The sequence below is a fragment of the Sitodiplosis mosellana genome, unplaced genomic scaffold (genome assembly GCF_009176505.1).
Source record: "Sitodiplosis mosellana isolate CC-2019 unplaced genomic scaffold, AAFC_SMos_1.0 Smas_scaffold_6226, whole genome shotgun sequence".
Classification (NCBI taxonomy): Eukaryota; Metazoa; Arthropoda; class Insecta; order Diptera; family Cecidomyiidae; genus Sitodiplosis; species Sitodiplosis mosellana.
The window spans coordinates 22,518,354-22,543,378 of NW_022601467.1; the positions used below are offsets into that span (position 1 = coordinate 22,518,354).

At 37.6% G+C, this 25,025-nt stretch overlaps 5 protein-coding genes across 12 annotated transcripts in view; 3 read left to right on the top strand and 2 right to left on the bottom strand.

Annotated features, from left to right (window-relative positions):
- Positions 1-25,025, top strand: part of LOC129578395 (40S ribosomal protein S2) — a 34,569-nt gene that overhangs the window by 3,305 nt on the left and 6,239 nt on the right. The gene's annotated exons all lie outside the window — the stretch shown is intronic.
- LOC129578390 (vesicular glutamate transporter 1-like) lies at positions 1,108-11,402 on the top strand. 6 transcript variants are annotated; one of them, XM_055466879.1, is made up of 11 exons: positions 1,108-1,129; positions 6,568-6,733; positions 6,845-7,028; positions 7,107-7,226; positions 8,390-8,503; positions 8,576-8,750; positions 8,817-9,068; positions 9,140-9,298; positions 9,425-9,542; positions 9,600-9,720; positions 9,892-11,402. In XM_055466879.1, exons 2-11 carry the CDS (start codon positions 6,693-6,695, stop codon positions 10,090-10,092), a joined length of 1,485 nt encoding a protein of 494 aa, XP_055322854.1. In that variant the 5' UTR covers positions 1,108-1,129; positions 6,568-6,692; the 3' UTR covers positions 10,093-11,402. The 6 variants fall into 6 exon arrangements, with proteins under 6 accessions (XP_055322854.1, XP_055322852.1, XP_055322850.1 ...); XM_055466877.1 differs by lacking the exon at positions 1,108-1,129 and adding an exon at positions 4,658-4,724; XM_055466875.1 differs by lacking the exon at positions 1,108-1,129 and adding an exon at positions 4,761-5,144.
- LOC129578389 (colorectal mutant cancer protein) lies at positions 10,247-15,640 on the bottom strand. 2 transcript variants are annotated; one of them, XR_008689096.1, is made up of 6 exons: positions 14,571-15,599; positions 13,517-13,793; positions 13,178-13,353; positions 11,755-13,091; positions 11,374-11,668; positions 10,247-10,847 (listed from the first exon to the last, which is right to left on the bottom strand). XR_008689096.1 is itself a non-coding variant. In XM_055466874.1 (5 exons), exons 1-5 carry the CDS (start codon positions 15,117-15,119, stop codon positions 11,533-11,535), a joined length of 2,475 nt encoding a protein of 824 aa, XP_055322849.1. In that variant the 5' UTR covers positions 15,120-15,640; the 3' UTR covers positions 10,247-11,532. The 2 variants fall into 2 exon arrangements, 1 of the variants encoding a protein (XP_055322849.1); XM_055466874.1 differs by having other exon boundaries at positions 10,247-11,668; positions 14,571-15,640.
- On the bottom strand, positions 17,292-18,585 carry LOC129578393 (diphthine methyltransferase). The gene is made up of 2 exons (XM_055466885.1): positions 18,299-18,585; positions 17,292-18,214 (listed from the first exon to the last, which is right to left on the bottom strand). Exons 1-2 carry the CDS (start codon positions 18,444-18,446, stop codon positions 17,328-17,330), a joined length of 1,035 nt encoding a protein of 344 aa, XP_055322860.1. The 5' UTR covers positions 18,447-18,585; the 3' UTR covers positions 17,292-17,327.
- LOC129578388 (cytoplasmic FMR1-interacting protein) lies at positions 18,621-24,332 on the top strand. Of its 2 annotated transcripts, none has more exons than XM_055466872.1 (10): positions 18,621-18,929; positions 19,465-19,677; positions 19,767-19,946; positions 20,098-22,155; positions 22,231-22,430; positions 22,514-22,808; positions 22,933-23,173; positions 23,258-23,591; positions 23,689-23,836; positions 23,905-24,332. In XM_055466872.1, the coding sequence occupies exons 2-10, from the start codon at positions 19,471-19,473 to the stop codon at positions 24,103-24,105; spliced, it is 3,864 nt and encodes a 1,287-aa protein (XP_055322847.1). In that variant the 5' UTR covers positions 18,621-18,929; positions 19,465-19,470; the 3' UTR covers positions 24,106-24,332. The 2 variants fall into 2 exon arrangements, with proteins under 2 accessions (XP_055322847.1, XP_055322848.1); XM_055466873.1 differs by having other exon boundaries at positions 18,719-19,392.

Below are 25,025 nucleotides of genomic sequence, written 5' to 3' on the forward strand. Positions count from 1 at the left end.
TTGGACAAATTTTTTTAATCAGCTACGATTTCAATCCAATTCACCAATTATTATCAATTAATTAGATTTATTGATTCTATTGTCAATTCATTTGTCTCAAAGAAGAAAACAATTTGAAGAAAAATTACACGCAAAAATTCCGAGAATATTCATTCTGTTTTATATAGACGAATCGAACCGATAATCAAATTTATTTTGAAATGCAAATAATGCCAAGAAAACCAAAACAAACAAACAAACAAAAACGCGATTCTAATTTATTTTTAATGATCAATTGGAAAATCAACAATAATTATAAAAAGGTGATAAATGATTATTTAAAATTAAAAAAAAGTGTATTGAATTCTGAACTAAATGTTGCGTTTGATTCATTTGCATCCAAGCGTTTACGGTTTAGAAAAGTTTGAATTTTCCAGACGCAGCTCGAAATATGGAGAAGGTAACTTTAGTTACCATATATGATATGGTTGAAAAGGTAAGTCATGGAATTAGATTCATGTATATTCATAAAAATTTCGTCCCAAACTTGGTTACCGGAGCTTACGTGCTATTAAAAGTTAATTTGACTCTCATTGACAGCGAGATAAGCTTTTTATTACGGTAAATATTGATGTTATTCAAAACAGTGCGCTGACTTTATTCGAAAGTTCTGGCATCAAAATAAACCGTATGGAAAATATTACAACCCGCAAAAAGAGATGATTTGCTGTAAAGGCTGGAGCCTGAGCTCAATCATTTGCGGCAAACAACAATCGAAACAAGCGATCCATTGACAATTTCCTCGGGCCTGTACAACACACACACGATAGACATTTTTGATTAAGTCAACACGTGCACGTCATTGCGTGCACATATGTTTGTAATGTGAAGCTCATTTCAAGACCATTTATTGGAGGTTAAGATTATTACTGCTCACTCTCTCTCTCTCTCGCTTCCTTGGAAACACAAATTCAAGATAAGAGTACAAGAACAATATTCATATTCTTGATAACGACCGAACTTTTCAGTCTAGTGATTAATAGTCATATAAAAATAACTTCCTGTTTATTAGTCGGAAAATCACAAAATCCAATTCAATCGAATGATTACACGGAATTGATTTTAACGCTTTTTTCGAATAATCTTTCCGGTATAAATATAGAAATATTTTTTCCATTTATAAAATTAAATAGCGATATTTTTCGATATATTTCATCAATTCAGTGCAACAAAATTCGCTAAATCTTTTGCGTCTCTCCAGATCTTATTATTTTCTGTATTTAGGGCACCTTAATACGAGCTTTAATCAATCTTAAAAACCATATTTTATTGTGTTTAATTTTTTTCTAGGCCCCACCTCAAGAAAAAACGTCATTTTTTGGACTTTTCCTCAACATTATGGGTCAAAACTCCGAAATTTCCAGACAACCCCCCGAACTTTCACCAATTTTGTTCGGTCAAGAATAATCAGGTGCTGAACTTACATACGCATGACGATTTTATGGAGTTTTGGTGGATTTTGTGCCGAAAAGTGGTCCGAAATCGTCATTTTTTTCACTAATAGCGCACACGTTTTGAGCCATGTCTCGAGAACTACTTGACCGATTTTTGCCAAATGACCAAAAGCTTTACACTAATATGGATTTGTTTGGAAATTTCGGAATTATGACCCATAATGTTGAAGGGAAGTCCGAAAAATTACGTTTTTTCTCGAGGTGGGGCCTAGAAAAAAATTAAACACCATAAAATATGGTTTTTAAGATTGATTTGAGCTCGTATTCAGGTGCCCTAACAGAAAATAATAAGATCTGGAAAGATGTTTTGCGATAATGATTGATGGTGTCAGAGGGCTTTTTTATCGAAAAAATTCGAACAGCAGGAGGCAATCCCTACAAGAATTTTGCGACAACGTTTACGCAAACGTATCGCCAACCTTCCGCAATGGTTGTCACAAAATGCATGAACTGCGATCAACTTCATTCGAATTCAGCATGTTGTATTTTTAAAGGCTGCAATGGCTGATTATTCTACTTAATAATTATTTTGAATAAGTTTTTATTTCTTATTAGCAACGATGAGTAAAATGAAAAGTTTAAATAAAACCATTTGAAATTATGTTTTCAATGTAATGAAGTTGGATACAATTCAAATTTACAGTTTTACGCAATGCGATATGTCGCAGATATGTCGGCGTAATCATTTTGCGTAAACCTATACATTGAAAAACCTATCGCAATGCGAAATATCGCGGGAAGGTTTTGCTTTAATTCCTCAATGTATCGCAAAATTCTTGTAGGGAATTGCAACCTATATTTGTCATAAGATTTTCAGTCGTGATTTATCGGTAACATTATTGCCCATTCAAAATGCTCTCGATAAAATGCTAGGGGAATATCACGCTCCTGAATCTTGTGAGATATTTGAGATATTTGAAATAAACATCAATTGTATGACATATTTTCGAATATTTTGAATAAATAAATCAGATTTTTGTGGATTTTGGAGATATTTGAGATTTTTTGCATTAAATCCGAATAAATACATTTAAATATCAAGATGAATATTCAAATCTTGGCAAATTTGCCGAAATGTCTTCGGGTAGGGCGATTTCAATTGTAGATTTTATGTAGTTTAATGTAGTGTATTTCCTTTTTTCATGTAGGAACAATTTTTTTGAGTAATCATTCCACAATATTCCGCCGTATTCACAAATATCCACCATATTTCATATGACAGATTCTTAGAGATAAATTGGATTTTTTTTAAATATTTGAAATAATTTAAGCGTGATATTCCCCAAGATAAAATGTTACACACATAATAATTTAATATTTACAGTGTGTTTTCCAGTGGGCATTTGCTAGCCCGCATCAATGAAATGCATTTTTCAGAAGCTATTTCAAATAGTGCTTCAACCATTCCAACATGGCATCTAATTTTTCCGCCAATTCGGATTGCAAACGCATAGTACATGCTCATATCTTTTTGCGATTCTGTTCAGAATCAAGCGCATTTTTTTGCTTCGAATGAAAATTCCATTCATTTTTTATTCAGGCTGAAATCGAACAAAACCCAAGTGCAAACGTTACGTCTTTTAAAAGACGTGGTTCACGTATTCACGCCTTTCTCACGTCTTTTATATAATTACCACACGAAAGACGTACGTCTTCTGTGCAGTGCAACTTGTGCTTTTGAGCGGCGCGAGATAGCGGTAGCGCCTAATTAGACAGCGTGGTTGATTGTCAGAACTACATGACATTCTGTCAACGTTCCTCAATTCAGCTTCTTTAGGTACTCTGTGTAAATGTGTTTTTTATTTTAATAAACATCCAAACAATTTTTTTCAATAATGATCATTATGGTTCGAACCAAAATGATATATTCAATGTTGCTTAACATACTTCACTTGCGTTTTGGGGAAAATGTGTGAAAATTTTAAAACTTACTTGAAGAATGAAATATTTTCCAAAAAAGTACCAAATTCATGTTCACAAAATTTAATTTTGCAATATCGTTTTGTGGGCATTTTCATAAAAATATAATTTATTCAATAACGAAAGAGAATATAAATGTGTAACAAGCACGCTGTGTGTGACACTTATAACTTACGTACTATTGCGAAATAGTTTGAACTACTAAATGTTAAATATTTAAATTCGCGCCGCTGAATAGTTGCTAAATATACCGCAGATCCTATTTAGTCGCTACCGCTATTCACTGTCACGTCAAATACATTGGTTCTTATGGGAGAGAAGCACAGGTTGGTGCAGTGATAAATAGCTGAAATTTCCGTCACGCCATTCTCTCGTATTCTGTATACCATTGCACAGAAGATGCACGTCTTTCAGACAGGAAATTATATAAAAGACGTGAGGAAGGCGTGAATACGTGAATCACGTCTTTTAAAAGACGTAACGTTTGCACTTGGGAAGCGACCAGCTGAATCACTCCTGGACAACTTAACCCTCTAATGCATTAATTTTTCCCAGGGAGTACTGGTACTTGGTTGATTTTTGGCCGTGGATGATTAAAAAAATATTCATAATCCTGGATTCCTCATGGTTCAGTAAGAAAATGCGATTGACATAAATCAGAGAACAATCAAATCCATTGTTTAAAAGTGTCAAAAATGTGTCTAATTTCGAGTTCGAATAATTTATTTTGTCAAATTTTTGTTTTTGCATACATTTTTGTTTATAACTTTACAATCACACTACATAGACAAATATTGCCAAAGACAAAAATAAAGAGAGAACATTGACGAATAAAAATTCTTTTTGAAGCAATGTGATCCGATGTACGGTTTACGTTCTACAGGCGTTCAAATGTTGCCCGTCTAGAGGCGGTTGTATGCATTGGAGGGTTAATAGGCAGATACCAGTTTTATATTATTGCAAACGAAATTGAAATTGGTAGACAAACGAGTTTGTTGTATTATATATATTTTGTGTGTGTATCGAAACGTATCGGCGAAAGCCATGTGTCGCCGTGATACGCAAGCAGAACATTTCGACGATAGTTGAGTTCTGTGCCGGTATTCTAACACCATTCCGAACAATTTGTTCGGAATTATTCCGAGCGATCAATCGTATTTTGGAAGGTGGAAACCAAACGTTCAATCAATGAAAAAGAGACAAATCCATATATAACGTTTGGATATCACCTTCCAAAACAAAATTGATCGCTCGGAATAATTCCGAACAAATTGTTCGAAATGGTGTTAGAATACCGGCACTGGTAACAAAGTAAGCCCAAACAAAAGTCATTGTGATAAATACAAGCGTATTACGTAAAATATGGATATCAAACGATTTGAAATTCAACAAAAATAATTTACTGTCTAAAATTTAGTGTCGTTGTTGAAGCACGTGGAATACCGAAATCGCATTGAATAAAAATCGCGGCGGCTGTTCGAATGTACACTTGCATTTTTACTGGGCCGTATTATTATTTTTTGTCGTTCGTCGTTTTCATCTCTCTCGTTTGTATACCATTCTCTGATGTGCGCTTACGTTCACTAGGAACTTTATTGGTAATTTAGTCATTTATATGCCATCAATGCGATAACATCGTGTACGATTGTTACCTGTAAAGCGAGCAGCTGAGCGAGAAAGATCGGCGGCGAATAATCCGTGCACGGAACATTTGCACAATTCTACGAACTGGTGAACACTGACATTTATTTATTTTTAACACGAATCTGGTTTTTTAAGGGCATTGTGATCTATTCGGTTCGTGAACGTTTGGTAACCATAGTATGGTGTTTTTTTTTACAAGTTTCAAGTGTCGTATTCATTTAAAGCGCAATTTCTATAACGGCACAATTGCTGCCGATCATCGTCGAAATCGTGTATAAAAAATAGATAATTTATTTTTCTGATCATTAAAAAAGGAAGAGTCTCTATATCCATAAAAGATACGATTGTATCATTTTGATGAGATTTGTGCATATTTCCGTCCTCATCGAAGCATTCGAGCAGATGCCGTAGTAACGGCCGATTCGATTCAGTTCAACAGTTAAGCAAGTCAAAATAGAACTGTTAATCAAGTCAATATCCACGTCGAAGGTGAACAACAATCAGTTTTGAGTTTGCACACGTCAAAGCACTAGAAACGATATTAAAATTAGTGCGAATGAAAGTTGCAAGTACTTAAAGTAACGGGCTTCAACGGCGAATTGTGTACTTTCGAAAAGAAACCGACATAGAGAGAGAGAGAGAGAAAATGAAGAACTGAACAAAAGAATGTACATTGTACAATAGCTTCCTAGTTCACGCGCGACGTGCAAAACCAATACGCAAAAATCCAATTCTTCTTGGGTTGGCTTTCATTCATTATTCAAATAATTCGGAATATTTATGGAATTCATTCGGTTTGTCTGGCGCACACGATCGCGTACACACACGGTGTCTCCGTAAGGTTATTTTTTCATTGAAGCCACCTCATTTTTTATTCGACGACCAAAAATTATTGTAATTATCATATTTTGTCGATTTGGATTGTGTGTATTTAATTGCATATGATCTATAAAAACTATATATTGTATGTTCACGCGACCCAACTTATCATATGATAGCGCCGAAACAACGAACGCAAACGATAACAACAAAAAAAAACAATACGCGACGGGCATCAAGGTTGAAAAAACCCGTTTTTAAATTTCAAAAAATGCAAATTAATGTTTGAGAATTTGTTTGAAGCTCACTCTTCGAGCGGCTCAATTAATTTTGGCGAACTTTTTCCTATTCGTTCGCTTTGTCCGGCTTACACTTTCACCGACATTCGATTGCAATTTCAACACGGCACATTCAAGATTATGAATGATTTATCACTTCTCTTGGTTTTGTTTGGATAACGTGCGTGTGTACGATTGAGAGACAGTGATTGCATGACATGTATACTATACAAATCATTAACCAAACGACAAAAGTAAAGTGATGCTAAAATTGAAATATCTAAAGAGGCCATTTTATAACGGCAAGCATCGTCGTCATCGTTTTTGTTGGAAAACCAAATCGAAAGACTGCAATGACCTTATTTTCAGTGTGTCTATCATAAAAATAACTCATGAATATGATTTAATTTTAGCCAAGTGGTCAGTCGACTGATCCGTTTAATCAGAAGTGTGTTACACCAGACGAATCTGTGATAAGAGACGGTTGTAAATTGGATCTGTTAAGCGGAGCAATAGTGTTTATTGAACTCGTGTCATAATGCCAGACAGAGAGACTGGAACGCAGAAAAATGATATCGGGTGAATATGACCAGTTATATTTCATTTCGAATTATCTAAGACCAAATGCAAATGCAAACCATTCGTGGGAAAAAATCGTATTTAACTTTTATAATCTAAATTTTAATCCAGTGCCATAAAGCCCGAGATAGAGCCGTTATCATGGCGATTTTGGCGAAAAAGACGTTACATTGTTGTGATGATGGCGTTTTTTGGATTCTTCAATGTGTACTCATTGCGTGTCAATTTAAGTGTTGGAATTGTTGCGATGACGGAAAATCGAACTGTTTATTATGAGAATGGAACCATTGGATATGTAAGTGTGTTTGATAACACAGTGTCACGTGGTCAATACAATTAAAGCGAAATAAACTAAATACGCTTCGGTTTACAGGAGCAAGATTTTCCATGGAATACGAAAGACCGAGGATTGATTTTGAGCTCCTTCTTCTGGGGCTACATAATGACGCAGTTCATAGGCGGCGTGCTTGGTGCAAGGGTCGGAGGTAACCTTGTGAGTATCATTTTAACTATTAACGACCTTAAAATGCTTCGCTCGAAGAATACTTTCCGGGTCTTTTTTGCAAACAATATGGAAGAGATTATTTCATCAATTAAACTATACGGAAGATTACAATCGTGAGCTTTGGCGCATAGTAAAAAAAACATTTTGTATACAGTACCTTTTAATGAGTCAATTGTGCCCTATTCCAATTGATAAAAACATATAGGATTCAAGTAGTTTTAACGACCAAATTATCTCATAAAACCCGCCTAAAACGGAATGATCATTTTCCGAAATTGTAAGTTACACGTGCTGCTCTGGTGTAAAGTGAATACAACTGGCTACGTTCGGTATTCACCCGAATTCGTCAAATGAACAGTTAAAAATAACGGAATTCCAATCATTGTTTTTTTTGTTCATATTTTGCGTTTCAGCATTTTGTTTGCTAAATCGATTTCCGATCGGAATATCACGGCTCATTGCGTTTCATTTGTATATTTTTCGAATACAGAAAATGAAATATGTGCGAGAAGGGGAGATGCATTGAACGAACCGGCTATCAATACAATCACTATCTCATGCAAAAAAAAATATTCGTTTGTCGTTCACATCTCATGTTCATGTGGCACCTTCAAATCTCCACGGAGATATAACAAGTTACAATCAAGAACGTATGTACGACAAACGAATATTTTTTTTTGCATGAGAAGTGATTTAACGTTTTATAATATCGATAGTATCGTACGTTGCAAATGTCGATTGGGCATTGCGAAGGACAACTTTCATTTCCCACATGTGAATTGCCCGGCGAGGGAATAGAAAATACGAATTGCATACCCAAATGCATGAATAAAACAAACGAGAAGCAAAAAGAAGCTTTTTATTTCCATTTAAGTGCATTTGCTTTTGTGCATTGCACAAACAACAATCGTGTGCATTGTAATATAATAACAGTGAATTAGTTGAAATACGAAACACCACCGAAAATAACCATAAACATGACATATAGAAATAATTTAATGTCATCTCGATGGGTGCATGTTTTTGTTTTTGGAAAATTATAAAAAAATTCTTACTACTCATCGGAATTGAGAAATCGCAATAGAGATGTAGTTGCCGAGTACATGGCACTGAATGGGTTTTTGTTGATTCACGGTTTGCTACGATTCTAGGTATTCGGCATTGGTATTGCTGTGACATCTGTGTTAACGCTGCTCACACCATTAGCGGCTAAGGCCGGTGTCAGTGCATTAATTACGGTGCGAATAATTGAAGGCATTTTTGAGGTGAGAAAAAAGATTCTAAATTTTGTAATAAATCAACCAGTCGATACATTTCCGTCTGATTGCATTTATTAGGGCGTTACTTTTCCCTGCATTCATGCTGTATGGTCGCGATGGGCTCCACCTCTTGAGCGGTCACGTATGGCAACCATGGCTTTTGCCGGGAATTATGCGGGAACGATTGTTTCAATGCCAGTCAGCGGTATACTCGCCAATAAACTTGGTTGGGAAAGCTTGTTTTACGTATTTGGTAATGACATTCATGTTCGAATTGTTGAAATTGTTGTGCTGAACATTATAAAATGTCGTTAATTAGGTGCCATCGGTTGTGTTTGGTATTGTGTTTGGGTGATTGTTGTTTGTGAAAGCCCTGACAAGGACAAGAGCATATCTAAGGATGAATTGCGTTACATTCAAGACAGTTTGGGCTCAAATGCAACAGAAACCGTTCAACATCCGTGGAAAGACATCTTCAAATCGAAACCGGTGTACGCAATCAGTGCTTCGCATTTTGCTGAAAATTGGGGATTCTACACAATGCTGACGCAATTACCAAGTTTTCTTAAAGGTTGGTTCACCTTGCATTTCATTTCATGATGAATTGGCATCAATTCAAACATCGCCATTTACTCCTTGCAGATAGTTTGGGCTACAAACTGGAAAAAGCTGGATTCTTATCGGCCGCTCCATATTTGGCAATGGGAGTACTGCTTGGTATTTCTGGATACTTTGCCGATGTGTGTCAAGTCGAAGGCTGGTTAACAACTACACAAGTGCGGAGATACTTCAATTGCGGAGGTTAGAACGAAAAAAAACTGTTTTTTCTTTCATAAACGATTTATCGTTGAATTGATCAAATAATAATCCGGTAAATTATTGTTGAGTGCACTCATGAACAAATTCATTCAAATCACATTTGTCTAGGTTTCTTAGCACAAACAGTCTTTCTGCTGACAGCTGGTTATCTTATGAGTTCAGTTGGAACAATTTCTTGTATTATAATTGCCATCGGATTGGGCGCATTTGCTTGGTGTGGTTTCGCGTAAGTAAATGAAAGCAGCAGCACTTTTACTTCATTAATTAATTTCTAATCTTTCAGGGTGAATCATCTTGACATAGCTCCGCCTCATGCCAGTGTCCTCATGGGCATTTCAAACACGTTTGCAACCATACCAGGCATTGTTAGTCCAGCATTAACCGGATTCATCGTTACTAATTCGGTGAGCAAATTTTCGACGTGAATTGATTAAATCAGCCCAAATTTTTTTCTTCTGATAATTCTCTCTCGTTTTCCATTAACTGGTTTTGGTTTTGCAAAACGTTCATCAAACTAAACATAATTCGGATTTGTTCAATTTCAAAATGCCTTTCCCTTTATTTTTCTTTCACAGACTCCGGAAGAGTGGCGAACCGTGTTCTTGATATCATCATGTGTGTATCTGTTTGGCTGTGTTATTTATTGGTTTTGGGCAAGTGGTGAGGTGCAACCATGGGCTCAAAAACCATCAGCTAGTGAAACGAATAAACCAAATCCTCGGGACACAGCGACATATGTTGGCTATGCCAACGAAGGACTCGAGATGAGTGAATGAAAGAATGTAATGTAGAATAAAATATCAATATGTAGTTGTGGTGCGAATCGAAGTTCCTAATCCGAAATCTAGATTCAGTTGCGAATGTTTAATGTTAAGATAAGTATTAATTTTGCACATTATTATTAGCAAAATCGAAAAAAAACCACTGAAATTCTTTACATTATACGAAGCGTTGTTTTTCTTATTTATTTAACTTTGTTTCTCTTTCTTTTAATTACATAATGCGAATGCCTTTTTTGTTCTCTGTTTTTATTTTGTATAGAAAAATTAATACACATTTAATTAAAAATGCAAATTCACTAAATTCAGTTGTCTAAATGTTCTGTAGTTCTCTTTCAATCTGTAAATATGTGACATAAATCGGTGAAGTAACAGAGTAAATATAACAATAACATAAATGGGGAAAATACCTAAGTCATCTCTTTTTAATGGCCATTGCAGATGCATACGATACGTGTACCGCTTTTCTTCTTCATCATCTTCATCTCACTATTGCAATAAATTAAAAACTTAAATTATACACAAACGAATTCACTGAAATCGTCGAATACAATGAGAATCATTCATTTGAGTGGATCAGTTTCTTCTTTTCTTCTTGTTATTCACTTAAGTAACTAGATTGTGGAGCTTATATGTCAAATTAAGCGACGAGTGATTTGGCAACAATTAGCTATTTTAGTAGACGAAAAAAAAATCAAATATTCAGCAGTCCCATGAGATTCCATGTGTTCAAGAAATAATAGAGTATGTACCTATAAAATGCAAAAAAATAATAAATTTATCTCTTAATTCCATCTAAAAAGGCAAACATTCAGCTGGTAAGCTAATTGAATTCGTGCATTTTGCTATGGCATTTCGAACAAACGACAAATGTAAAAGGGACAAATAAACATCGTAAAAACAACCATTCAAGCCAGAGGCGAAAAAACCATTCGACGAGATATAAATTGCGCATAATATGTTTATGTGTTCATGAACAATATTTAAGATAATTTTAATTGATTTTTTATCTAAATGTTCCTCTTCCATCTGACTATCTGTCTATGTTTTTCCCTTTCTATATCTCTCTGTCTCCCTCACTTGATCTTTGCTTTTGGTTTCATTTCCTGATATAATTATGATAACAATTTAAGCCTTACACATGTAAATAGTGAACCTTCAATTAAAGCCTAATTGCTTCAAAAATGCATAAGCCGCAACTTCTTTTATGACTCTCCTCACTCATCCATTTATAATGTTAACTAGTGAATGTAAATTGTTCGAAAAAAAGACGCTTACTCCATCGAAAATATAATGTTCGTCCAAAATTGACTATTTTGTGTGTATTTTTTTCTTCTTTTTCTCTTTTATCATCTTGTTCTATAAGCGAGCCCGAAAATAGAATGGTGTTGATACGCATTTGTTTAAGTGCAAGAAAGAAAATCAATATCGAAATGTCTACAATGTGGTTTCTGGCACGAGTTTTTTGTCTTCTGCATCTTGTTTCGGTGATAATTCTTTTAGCTGTTGCTCCATTCGTTTGAGTCGTGCTTGATATTTTCGCTTGCATCGATCCAACGATTGTGTGAGAGATCTGAAATTGCGGAAAAAAACAGTTTTGTTTTGTGAAAATCGATGGAATAAACATCGAAATTTTGCATACAAAAAAGTATGACTTACAAATTGGCCTGTCTAAGTTCGGCCACCGTCGATGCATATTTCTCTTCCGACGATTTGGTTGCTGTTTCCAACGAACTAGCCAGTGCTTGAAGACGTGCTTTCAACCGTGATTCACGTGCTAATGCTTCAACCAATTCCAGTTCAATGCCCGCAGTGTGCTCAGCATCTGTGTAAGAGGCACGCTCTTTATTCGACATGGCAAGCAGCGCTTCCGAATCGGCCAGTTGCGCTTGTAAATGTATTAAGGCCTCAAGCGCTAGATTTTTCTCCCGTTCAGCCTGTTCGGCTCGATATTTCATATCGTTGAAATTCTCTCGAACATTCATCAGTTCTTCCATTAGAACAGCCGTTTCCAGATCGGCTTTCCGATTTTCGTATTGGATATGCTCATTCAATTTTGGACTGTTTGCTTCATAATCCTTGTACGGTGATTCCAAATTAACAACGGTATTCTGTACGGCGGCTCGTTGTCCCTTCAGTTTTGACATTTGTTCGCGCAACTTTTGATCATCTTGATCGGTCCATGCGTTGTGATCGTTGTTGATTCCACCGTACATCACTGTGGCTGCATCTTGCCACGGTCCCAAGCTGTTGCCTTGAATGTTTTTGTCGTTCTCCAGGCGTGCCATCAAACGCTTTGCAACTGATTCGGCTGCTTTGCGATTCTCAATCGCTGATTCGGCATGCTCTAAAATTGCTAACTTACTCTCCAATAAAGCCAGCATTACATCATATGCTTCGATGGTGCGATCACTAAGATTCAACGCCTGATTCAGTGCGATCGCATTCGATTCGTATTTACCGCACAATAAGTACAAGTGTTCGCAATGTGCTTTACTATCACCCAAATTCAATGACAACAAATTGTTTTGTACTCGCAAATGATCGGCACATCGTTGCAGCCGTTGCACTTCAACGTCGGCATTTTCCTTGCTGTCGGTTTCAATGTTTCTGTGATTGCGTTTTGTTGGCGTGTCACTTCTCTGCATGGCACCCTTTTGTGCCAATTGATTTGTGTTGTTGCAGCTGAACGAGGCCGAAAAACTATCACATAAACCGTGTGATACTGTCAGTTTTTGTTGCAATTTTTGTTTATACTTTTGAGCTTTGGTTGCCGACTCATCGAGATGAGATGTGTCGAAGATTTCTGCCGTTTCGCATAGATCGTCGCTGGTGTAATTTGACCGGGCATTCGGCGACACACGAAGATTCACAAAATCATTTCCTTTTCCGCTTTGTGCGTCATTGTCCACGTTATCCTGAATCGATGCCAATTTCGATTGCAGTAATGCCATGTGGCTACGCAAATACAAAATCTCCTCTTGCATTGCTTGAATCTAAAGGAAGATAGAAAAAATAAAACAGTCAAACAATTGACACCAACAAACTGGATTTGTTTATTAAACCATTTATTTACACTTGCCTGCACTTGTCCACCAGCATTTGGTGCCATTTGTGGCATCGAATAATGACTCTCTGACTTTTCTTCGGCCTGTTCCAGTTTAACATCGAGCGGCTCAGTTTGCGATTGTTGTTCATAGTTGATGCATTCCATTTCCGAATTGTACACAGATCCTTCTTGAAAACTTAATTCGCTGACTGTGAGTTAGGGCACCGAATTGTAGAAAAGTAAATCAATAAATTTCATATTCAATATATTGAATCCTATAGGATAAACTACGATCATTAATACAACTCAGTTGCCCGTTAAACTGAAGTCTAAATGATAAATGTTTTGGATTATCGCTTCGCACACACTTACCGCTTCGACTTCCGTCTGGCTCTTGATCTTCGAGGATTGCGTTTTCCTGTTGGAATTTCAGCTTTTTATTCAGTTCAACAATCACACAATGCATCTCAGTGATGCGACTTTCGTGTGCAGCACCAATTGATTCCAAGCGGCGTTGTGTTCGTTCTTTGTCATCAAGCGAGTCATTCAATTTCTTTTGAATTGAATCCCGTTGCTGTTCCGATATTTTCAAGCGTTCCGACAATTCGACCACTTCGGTTTCGAGTGCAGATAGTGCAGCAACTTGTAACTTGTGCGACAGTAGAAATAATCACAATTTTAGGTTTGTTTTTTTTTTTTTCAATTAATCCAACAAGAAGAAATCAATTTTTTTCTGTACTAGTATATATTTTCGCCAAGTAACTATATACACGGATTTATGTGCGCAGGAAGCTGGAGTATTTAATCACAGCGAATAGATTGAAAGAAGAAGAAGGAAGAGGAACAAAAAACTTGAAACTTTTTCGTGATGGTTATCTGTTTTTGCATTGCAATGGCACGTATTTGGCGAATTTACGACGTAATAGTCTCTGTGTTATGACCCGAAAACCAAACAACACTGCATGAATATCGAACGAATAAACGTTTAAATGCAACATTTTTTCTTTCGCTTGTTGTTCTTCTTCTGTGCTCTTCTTTTTTTTCGTTTTCGAAAAAAATTGGAAATGTGAAAAAGCACAGTTTGTTGTTTACATAAATAGAATGCAAGTGGTGTAGAGAGACAGAGAGTATGGAAATGGAATTATGAAGAGTGTGCGCAATTCATCTTTAACTGCGATTCAATAGTAACCTTGATATATGTGGTTATGTCATAGATTTACGTGTCCTTGTTTCGTAATGATAAACACTTGAAATTATGTTCGGTTCGGTGCCGTTTTTTTCTCTCCCTCTCTCGATTGTCTTTATTTTTGCCTCAGCCGCTCAAAAGGCAATAAATCGGAGGATTCATGTATCGATTTTCGTTTCGAGCGTGGAATTTGGAGACTTAAACGAATAAATAAAAGCAATAAAAAACTGAGAGCCTTACTTTACTGGCTAAATGTAGCATTGCCGATGTTCCACCAGTTTCGGTGTCCATTGGTTGTGTTTCGACAGACACAGACAATGTATCATGCACTCGATGCATACTTGGTTCGGGTGATAAATCACGTGCACCTGAGTCTCGTCCCCATGACTCTTTACCATATGAATTTTTACCGAAATCAGCGCCACCGCCGCCGCCACCCCCACCGGCACTGCCACTGCTGCCGTTGCCGCCACAAAAATCAAATGGTTCGTTGAATGAAGAATGAAATTGCTCCGGCGATTGTCTTGTTTTGCTATTGCTTGATGCACGTTTTTCCTTGCGTTGTGACGTTCTGCGTGGCGATTCTTTGGTGGTCGGTGCTGATGGTGTTGCGTATTTATCGTTTTTCTTCTTGAGATCACGCAATAACGGCTCTAATGGTCCAGATATGCCAAGGCGTCGACATGCATTTGCCAATTCTTCCGCATCGATATTTCCGCTACTAAAATCACTACTGTTCAACACAAACTGACCAAATTTACGGTCGTCCACTTCTTTGAACTCCGACATTTAACAAAATCGTCGATTTAATGCCAATTTAATTGAAATTGAAACGAAAGGAAACATACAATTCCAATTAATCACTTTGAAATGCATCGAATCGCTTGCACCACATATTTTATTTCCATACAAAAATTAACTTGTTTCAATCAAAATATGCTTCGATCTCACTGAGTTCAACTCGATTTGTTCGATTATTTCATTGAACACCGCACCCATGATTTTATTTGTTTTTGTGCCGATTCAACTCTTTTTTTCACTCTCGTCCGGAAACAATGACTAAATCAATAGACGATTCGAAACTTTTCTTGATTTTCTTTTACGACTGCCCGACAAACAAAAATCCATCAAGCAATCGTTGGCTTATTTGCAAAAACCAAAGTTCTACACTATCTAATTTGTTTATCGTTTGTTTGGCATTGAATGGGAATTTTATGGAAAACACATTAAGCACGCCATGTTTTATGCATTTGACATTTCCATTGATTTGCTCTACGGAATCGGTCTTTCTCTTTGTGTGTGCCGTAATGTGTATGGACGATGACAACCGTATCGTACCAGTGCATTTGTACCGTTTTTTTCTCTCTTCTTTCCTCTGTGTGTTTGAAAAGTATCGAACAGTGGATGTTTTGAAGAGAAAAAGTTGAAAAATTATTTGAAACTGAATGTTTTTCAGAGAAATAAACGATTTAAAGTCTAAAAGTCAAACTATTATTCAGTGATAAAAGTTGTGATTTTCTCATTTGGTGGAAACCTTTCAACGAAAATAGCAGTTATTTGCAGTTGAATGGGTGAGGTTGAAAACAAGACATATTTCCACAGTATATTTAAATGAAACACCAAAGAAAGATTTTTTTAAAGTGTAACATCGGCAGAGAGTTTTTCGAAGTGAAACACCGCGTGTTACATTTCAATAAAATTTGTTTTTCATGATTCACTTTGAAAAACGTTTGCGCTGGTGTTTCGTTTGTAAATACTTGTTGGATGGTGTTTCGGTTCTAGGAATGCATGATAATTTTATTGATAAGGAATGCGAATTTCGATGTGGTGATAACACCAATGGATTACACATGAAATACTGTCCCAGAATCGAAAAAAAAAATTTAAACTTTTTTTTTCGATTTTTGCCTGTTTCGGATCGTCTACATGGGAAGTTTGTATGAAAACCTCGGAGCGCCGGTGTAATTACATTGGTTTATAAGGTAAAATCTAGACATGGCCAAAACTCGGATTTCCGAGCGGAATTCGGCAAAAATAGTGTGTCCATCGCTCCCAAACCCTTATGTATACAAACTGATGGCTTCCCATTGAGCCATCATCAACCAACTTGGAAGTTCCTATTCCCTCGGACGTCGAAAACTCATGCTATTTCGCTCACACTTACGCGCAATTTTTACCCATATTGTTATACACGTCAACAAAGCAGTCTGCTTCACCGTAGAAAAGTAGTGCGCAGTAAGAAAAAAGAACATACATGTTTTGGCAACGTGGCTTCACTAGTGATTATGAATGAACGTAATTTCTCGTTACATTTCTCATTACGTTCATTCATAATCGCTATAATGCAACGTTGCCGAAACCTGAATGTTCTTGGTCGTTACTGCGCACTTCTTTTCTACGGTGAAGCAGACTGCTTTGTTGATGTGTATAACAATACGGGTAAAACACCGGCGCTCCGAGGTTTTCATACGAACTTCCCATGTAGACGATCCGAAACAGGCAAAAATCGAAAAAAAAGTTAATTTTTTTTTTCGATTCTGGAACATTTCGATTCATGTGCCCAATCCATTGGTGTTATCACCACATCGAAATTCGCATTCCTTATCAATAAAATTATCATGCATTCCTAGAACCGAAACATCATCCAACAAGTATTTACAAACGAAACACCAGCGCAAACGTTTTTCAAAGTGAATCATGAAAAACAAATTTTATTGAAATGTAACACGCGGTGTTTCACTTCGAAAAACTCTCTGCCGATGTTACACTTTAAAAAAATCATTCGTTTTTGTATCATAACGATATATTGTCAGAATATGTCTTGTTTTCAATCTCACTCATTCAGTTTATATATGGTTTGTTTTCTGTTTTTGTGAATTAATCAGCTGTGGAAGGGAGAAGTGCAATTGTTTCCTGGCAAAAAAGGAACTACAAAAAATCAATGAAATAAAACGCCAAAAATTCAGTTGAGTAAAATCATTTGGTTTAAGGTAATTTTTATTCATGAACACTTGAGATGCACAGTCTTTTGTCGTAAAACGAGCAGGTAATCATAACTTGACCGCCGTTGCACAGACGATTCGGTGCCCAATCGGCTCCATAGCAAATACTTTCATGTTTATCATTCATCTCAGCGACCAGTTTTAGTTCGTTATGATCGTTACTTATTCGGCACACACTAAAGTTCTTATACATACATGCGCATAATAAAAAGTGTCGATCGCATTTCGATGGTTTGATGCGCCAAATGCCACCGAACAGTTGTAAATCAGTGATGGGTTGTCGCCAGGAGCGTGTATCAAAAATGCGTAAATATTCATCGTATGATCCACTGATTAGGCAATTCTCCGAGTAGCTGAGGAATGACGTGACACCGGCAATGTGGCATTTATTTTTAATCGTCTGCTGAACATCCGACGCTCGTATATCATACACATGCATAAATGTATCGTCACCGCCGGTGTAAACAACATTTGGATTCCATTTGTCAAATGCACACGTCCATGCTTCAAATGAATGCGCCTTCCAAGATCGCTCCTTGACAATTTTTCCCTGTGTTACGGTCAACAGTGATACCATGCCACGTGAATCACTGGCTATTAAGTTTTCATTGTTCGGCGACCCACGCACATCAATCGCCAGCGTTAACAAATTCCCATCACTTTCGGAAGCCAAATTGATTGAATCCACCAGATGCAATCGATCGTCGGGTCGTAATTCATACACGAGTATTTCCGACAATGCACTAGCCGCTATCAATAAACATTTATTCGAGACAACGAGCCACTTAGCGTCTAGAATGGCAGCCGTTTCAATGACATCCAAACGTTCCAAATCGTCCAAATAAATATCATACTTGTATAAATAAATACGGCCGATTCGTCCTGAAACAAATTGATAAAGAGACAGTGGTTAGAGGTGCGGTGTGACCAACAGTATCACTAATGGAATTTTTGGTTGAGCTATACTTGTTGGTGGCTGCGAAAAATCCGTTTCACCCTCTTCCAAATGATATGTACCGCAAATGAAATGATGCGGATAATCGGGATGTGTACACCATTCCAAACAGTCGGCCGGTTGTTGTGTGTCAAGTGTGTGTAGCGTTTTTATTTCCATTGTTCACCACACACGGTTTTCGCTCGAAACGATAAACGATTTTATTTTGATATTTTCCAACCAAATCCAATGCAAACGTACATAGTGAAGCGGTCGACACGTTATTGTTTTCTATGGTTCTTGTCAACATTGTCATCTGCCAGGCTCACACTTACTTATACACACACTCACACACATTCACATGTCATCGATCCAATACATATATGCGCACCGCATATACACCGCTTCACTATCTGGAACAGGCATGAAGTTGGTTAGAAACACCGAACGTGATACTCATACAGAAAATGTCTCATCCATTTGTTGTTGTACGTGGGTCTCTAGTTGTGTCAACAATAAATTAGTTTTTATATCATTCATGGGTGTGTAATCAAAGATTCTATGTTTCGCACAAAAACATTTTCAAATCGAATTGTAAATTGTGGAAAAGTGGTGCAAAACAAACTATAAGAAATCGCTCATAAATTGTGCGTCGAGCCGGAAGTAAGTGTACTTGATGTGATTCATTTGGGAATGAAAAGATTTTTTTTTTTGAGTGATTAAAACATATAGCGACATTTTTTTTTTCGTGTGTGCAATGTGTATATATGGAGATTCACCCGCATCGCTTTCCGTCATACATTTTGATAGCTTTCAATTGAAACCAATTGGCATTGGTTGCTATCGCTACACCGAGATGTTTTGAGATAAATCTATATTTATTTAGTTTTCAAATTGGTGATGCGAAAATGTGTGAAGCATAAAAATGAAATCAGTGTTGTTCACACTCTAGTAGTTTTTGTGCAAAGCCGCTACTGTGGTGCATCTGATGTGTGGCGAGAATAAACTCAATTGGCCGTCACACCTAATGCGCTTCTGATGTGCATCGGAAATCCATTTGCATTCATCTTATTTGGTTGTGCATACAGATATAGTGACACAGTTTGTGCATAGATGTGGAAATTTTGTGTGTTTTTTTCTAGTTTCGATTTACTGTTGAAAAGATTAATCAATTGGCGAATTGTTTGTGTGTTGACAGGTCAGAATGACAGAGAAAATCACACTTTCGGATGCATTATCAAATGTTGAGGTATTGGACGAGTTGCCATTACCCGACGAACAGCCATGCATTGAAGCACAACCATGTTCGGCCGTTTATCGTGCCAATTTCGATACAAATTTCGAAGATCGCAATGGTTTTGTCACCGGTATTGCCAAATACATCGAAGAAGCCACGACACATGCTCAACTAGTAAGTGAAATTGACACAATGGAAAAAATGAATGTTATCACGTCAACAAAAATGAAAATGTTGATAATTCTGTTTGGTTTTCTTTGTAGAATGAGTTACTGGACGAGGGTCAAAAGCATGCTGTTATGCTGTACACTTGGAGATGTTGTTCACGGGCCATTCCACAACCAAAGTCAAACGAACAACCGAATCGTGTTGAAATTTACGAGAAAACTGTCGAAGTTCTCGCACCAGAGGTCAACAAACTGTTGAATTTCATGTACTTCCAGGTAGGTACTATTTAGTTTATTTAAATAGGACCGAAAATTATTAATTTGAATCGACTCGAGTTTCAATTTGAACGAGCTAAATGCTATGGATACTCGAAAATTTGTCTAATTCCATGCAAATCGCTTACCACTCATATTTGTCTCTTTGAAGCGTAAAGCCATTGAGGCATTTTCCGGTGAGGTGAAACGTTTGTGTCACACAGAAAAGCGAAAAGATTTTGTGTCGGAGGCCTATCTTCTCACCTTGGGAAAGTTCATCAATATGTTTGCCGTGTTGGACGAATTGAAGAACATGAAATCAAGTGTGAAGAATGATTACAGTACGTATCGTCGAGCGGCTCAATTTTTGAAAGTTATGTCAGACACGCACACCCTGCAGGAATCACAGAATCTATCCATGTTTTTGGCCACACAGAACAAAATTCGTGACACGGTCAAAGATACACTCGAAAAAATTCCGGGCTACGAAGACCTCTTGTCGGATGTGGTGAACATTTGCGTGCACATGTTCGAAACAAAGATGTACATAACGCCCGAAGAGAAGCATATGCTGGTGAAAGTAATGGGTTTCGGTTTGTTCTTGATGGATAGCGATATGTGCAATATCAATAAGTTGGACCAAAAGAAAAAATTGCGATTGGATCGCATCGATCGTATTTTCAAGAATTTGGAAGTGGTTCCGTTGTTTGGCGACATGCAAATTGCGCCATTCAATTACATCAAGCGAAGCAAGCATTTCGATCCAAGTAAATGGCCGTTGTCAAGCTCAACTGCAATCAGCCCGCAAGCTGATTTGATGGTTCATCTGCCACAGATTCGAGACGATCACGTCAAATACATCTCTGAATTGGCTCGTTACACAAACGAGGTGACGACCACTGTCAAAGACAACCCGACCGATGGAGAGAATCGAATAACCGGTGATTTGGCATTGCGTGGCCTGCAATTGCTGTCCGAATGGAGCAGTGTTGTAACGGAATTATACTCATGGAAACTGTTGCATCCAACCGATCATCACCAGAATAAAGATTGCCCGGTCGAAGCCGAAGAATATGAACGGGCCACTCGCTACAATTACACCGAGGAGGAAAAGTTCGCTTTGATCGAAGTCATTGCAATGATCAAGGGATTGCAAGTGCTTATGGCACGCATTGAAACGGTACTGTGTGAAGCGATCAGACGAAGCATTTATGCGGAACTACAAGATTTTGTGCAGCTCACATTGCGCGAACCATTCCGGAAGGCAATTAAAAATAAAAAAGATTTGATTCGCAGTATTTTGATGTCGGTGCGGGAATCGTGTGCTGATTGGCAAAAGGGATGCGAACCATCCGATGATCCAATTTTGAAAGGTAAAAAAGATCCAGACGGTGGATTTAAAATCAATGTGCCACGCTTGAATGTTGGCCCATCGTCAACGCAATTGTATATGGTGCGAACGATGCTCGAGTCGCTGATTGCCGACAAATCGGGCGGCAAGCGAACGCTGCGCAAAGACATTGATGGTGCCTGCCTGGTGCAAATCGACAACTTCCACAAGACTTCCTTCTTCTGGAACTACTTGCTCAATTTCAGTGAAACATTGCAAAAATGTTGCGACCTGTCACAGCTGTGGTATCGTGAGTTTTATCTTGAAATGACCATGGGCCGCAAAGTCAACAAATGTACCGTTCGTCATCAGCACAATGAGGAGTGCAGCGATCTGATTACAATGGAGAAACGCATTCAATTCCCGATCGAAATGTCGATGCCGTGGATTTTAACCGATCACATTCTGCGCACAAAGGAACCATCGATGATGGAATTCGTTTTATATCCATTGGACTTGTACAATGATTCGGCACATTATGCGCTTACCGTTTTTCGTAAACAATTTTTATACGACGAAGTTGAAGCCGAAGTCAACTTATGCTTCGATCAATTTGTATTCAAATTGAGCGAACAAATCTTTTCGCACTATAAACAATTGGCCGGCAGCATTTTCTTGGACAAACGATTCCGCGTTGAGTGCGAAGTGCTAGGCTTCAATTTCCAATCGTATCCGCGTAACAATCGATATGAAACTTTACTCAAACAACGACACGTTCAATTGCTCGGTCGATCGATTGATTTGAATAAATTAATCACACAACGAATTAACGCGGATATGCAGAAAAGCTTGGAACTTGCCATTAGCCGCTTTGAATCATCCGATATTTCTGGCGTTGTGGTAAGTTAAGAGAGTTTGAATGGGAAGTCGAAAGAATATCTTGTTTAGTTAAATACTTTTTTTCTCAATTCAAAGGAACTGGAAGGCCTAATTCAAGTGAATCGCATCTGTCACAAATTGCTCAGCAAATGGTTAGCTCTGGACGATTTCGAGAGTATGCTCAAGGAATCCAATCATAATGTGTTAGCTCCGTACGGAAGAATCACATTGCATGTATTTGTTGAGCTCAACTATGATTTTCTGTCGAATTATTGCTATAATGCAGCAACGAATAGGTATTTAGCATAATGATTTTACGAAGTTTCGGTTTTCTTCTCTTTCTACCAATTAAAAATGTCTTGAAATCCCGCTTCTGCAGATTCGTTCGAAGCAAAGTGCAAATTTCATTTGCACAGGCAATGCAACGCGATAAGCCACTGCAAATGGCACATCACTATCTGTGGGGCTCAAAACAATTGAATGCCGCTTACTCAGCACAATACGGCCAATACACTGGATTCGTTGGTTCACCACACTTCCATGCGATGTGCCGATTGCTTGGCTATCAAGGCATTGCCGTGGTTATTGAAATCATACTGAAAGACATCGTTAAGCCACTCATTCAAGGAAATTTGCTTCAATTCACAAAAACTCTGATGTCAGCTATGCCAAAGGTGAGACAATGAGAAAATAAACGATTGACGTGGATAATGAAACAAGACATTTTCTCAATTGCACCCTATGTTTAACTTGATATCAAGTGCAAATTTAATAACTTATTTTGGATTTGTTTCGCAGTCATGCAAGTTGCCGCGATGTGATTATGGATCACCTGGCGTATTGAGTTACTACCAAGCACATTTGGTGGACATAGTGCAATATCCGGATGCAAGAACCGAACTCTTTCAATTGTTCCGTGAGTTTGGTAACAGCATCATTTTCTGTTTGCTGATTGAACAGGCATTGTCACAAGAAGAAGTGTGTGATTTGTTGCACGCAGCTCCATTTCAGAATATTTTGCCCCGACCATTCTGCAAAGGTTTATACACTGAAAAAATATGCGATAAATTAACACATGTTTTCATTTATTAATGTTATTCATATTATCCGATTCCATTTGCAGAGGGTGAAAAACCAGAAGCAAAACAAAAGAGGCTAGAAGCCAAATACACAGCATTGCAAATCGTTCCGAATGTGGAAAAATTCGGAACGGCCAAACAGGCACGAATTGCACGCGAAGGTGATTTGCTGACCAGAGAACGGCTATGCTGCGGTTTGAGCATATTCGAAGTAATTTTGGGTCGGATCAAGGGCTATCTAGACGATCCAGTTTGGATGGGACCATTGCCAATCAACGGAGTCATGCACATTGACGAATGTTCAGAGTTTCATCGATTGTGGTCGGCACTTCAATTTGTCTATTGCATTCCAGTTGGTGCTGGTGAATATACAGTCGAGTATGTGAATGTTCAAATTCATTTGTGTTTTCTTCAACAAAAAAAATCGTTCACTTATGTCTGATATTCTGCTACTATTTCAATTTACCAAATACAGAGAGCTGTTCGGCGAAGGTCTTCACTGGGCTGGTTGTGCAATGATTGTATTGCTGGGGCAGCAGCGTAAATTCGAAGCATTGGATTTCTGTTATCACATTTTGAGAGTTCAGCGTGTTGATGGCAAAGATGACACAGTCAAAGGCATCGTAAGTAACAGAAAAAAATATGTTTGAAACTGGACGAATTTTTAATTGGGAGTCTTTATTTTCCACAGAATCTGAAACGTATGGTCGATCGTATACGACGTTTCCAAGTGTTGAACTCACAAGTATTCGCCATATTCAATAAATATTTGAAGAGCAACGACGGCGAAGGTTCAAATGTTGAACATGTTAGATGCTTTCCACCACCACCGCATCCAACGATGATGACTTCACATTATCATGATCCAAATAAGCTGCGTCCACAAAATTAATGACAGACAAACAGCAACCAATGTTAAGCATATTTAATTGAAAGACTCACAAATATTATTAGTAGCATTTATTATTAACACAAAAAAACAACATCAGCAACAAGAGAAATTACATGTCAACTTCGAAATTCGAAATATGAAAAGCGAATACGATAGTTTACATGATGTTTATTATGCATTGATTGGTAAACTTTCTATATATGAATAAAAATGATAACTAGGTCAAATACAAGAGTTTTTTTTATAACTATAGCCTTATCATCAAAAATTTCATTTGACAAACTTCTTGATTACTTCTGCATTATTCTTTTACTGCTACGTTATGTTTCCACCAAAGTTTTAGGAACTTTCAGATATCTCGATCAATCAAGTTATGCTGTCATAATTATTGGAATCGGTTTTTCTTTTTTCCACGCTGTTCGTTTGACTCGACAAACGCACAAACGCACACAAATGAGAACCGATATGAGAGCAAAGAAAATTATTGAAACCTGGAACGATATTCAAATAATAACAAAACTCAATAAAAAAACTACGCTACAAATATACCGCGTGTATTCCCTGCGCACGCTACGTTTATACCATTTTCACGCTTACGCTTATTTTATACATAGTTTAATACAGAGCCGAAGCAGTGATTGCGATATCGCTCTCAGCATCTCATAGGATAACTGAACGAGATAATTCAGCTAGCTGAGATGACGCAGCGACGCAGCGACGCAGCGACGCATCGCCTAAGTCTATCGCCCGAGTCTTTGTGATACACACACACAATTCGATGCCGCGCGTCACTAAATGGGACTGAGTGTATAAGGATACCGCTGGGCGCATTGTGTGTATGTGTATCGCACAGACTCGGGTGATGCGTCGCTGCGTCATCTCAGCCAGCTGAATTATCTCGTTCAGTTATCCTATGAGAT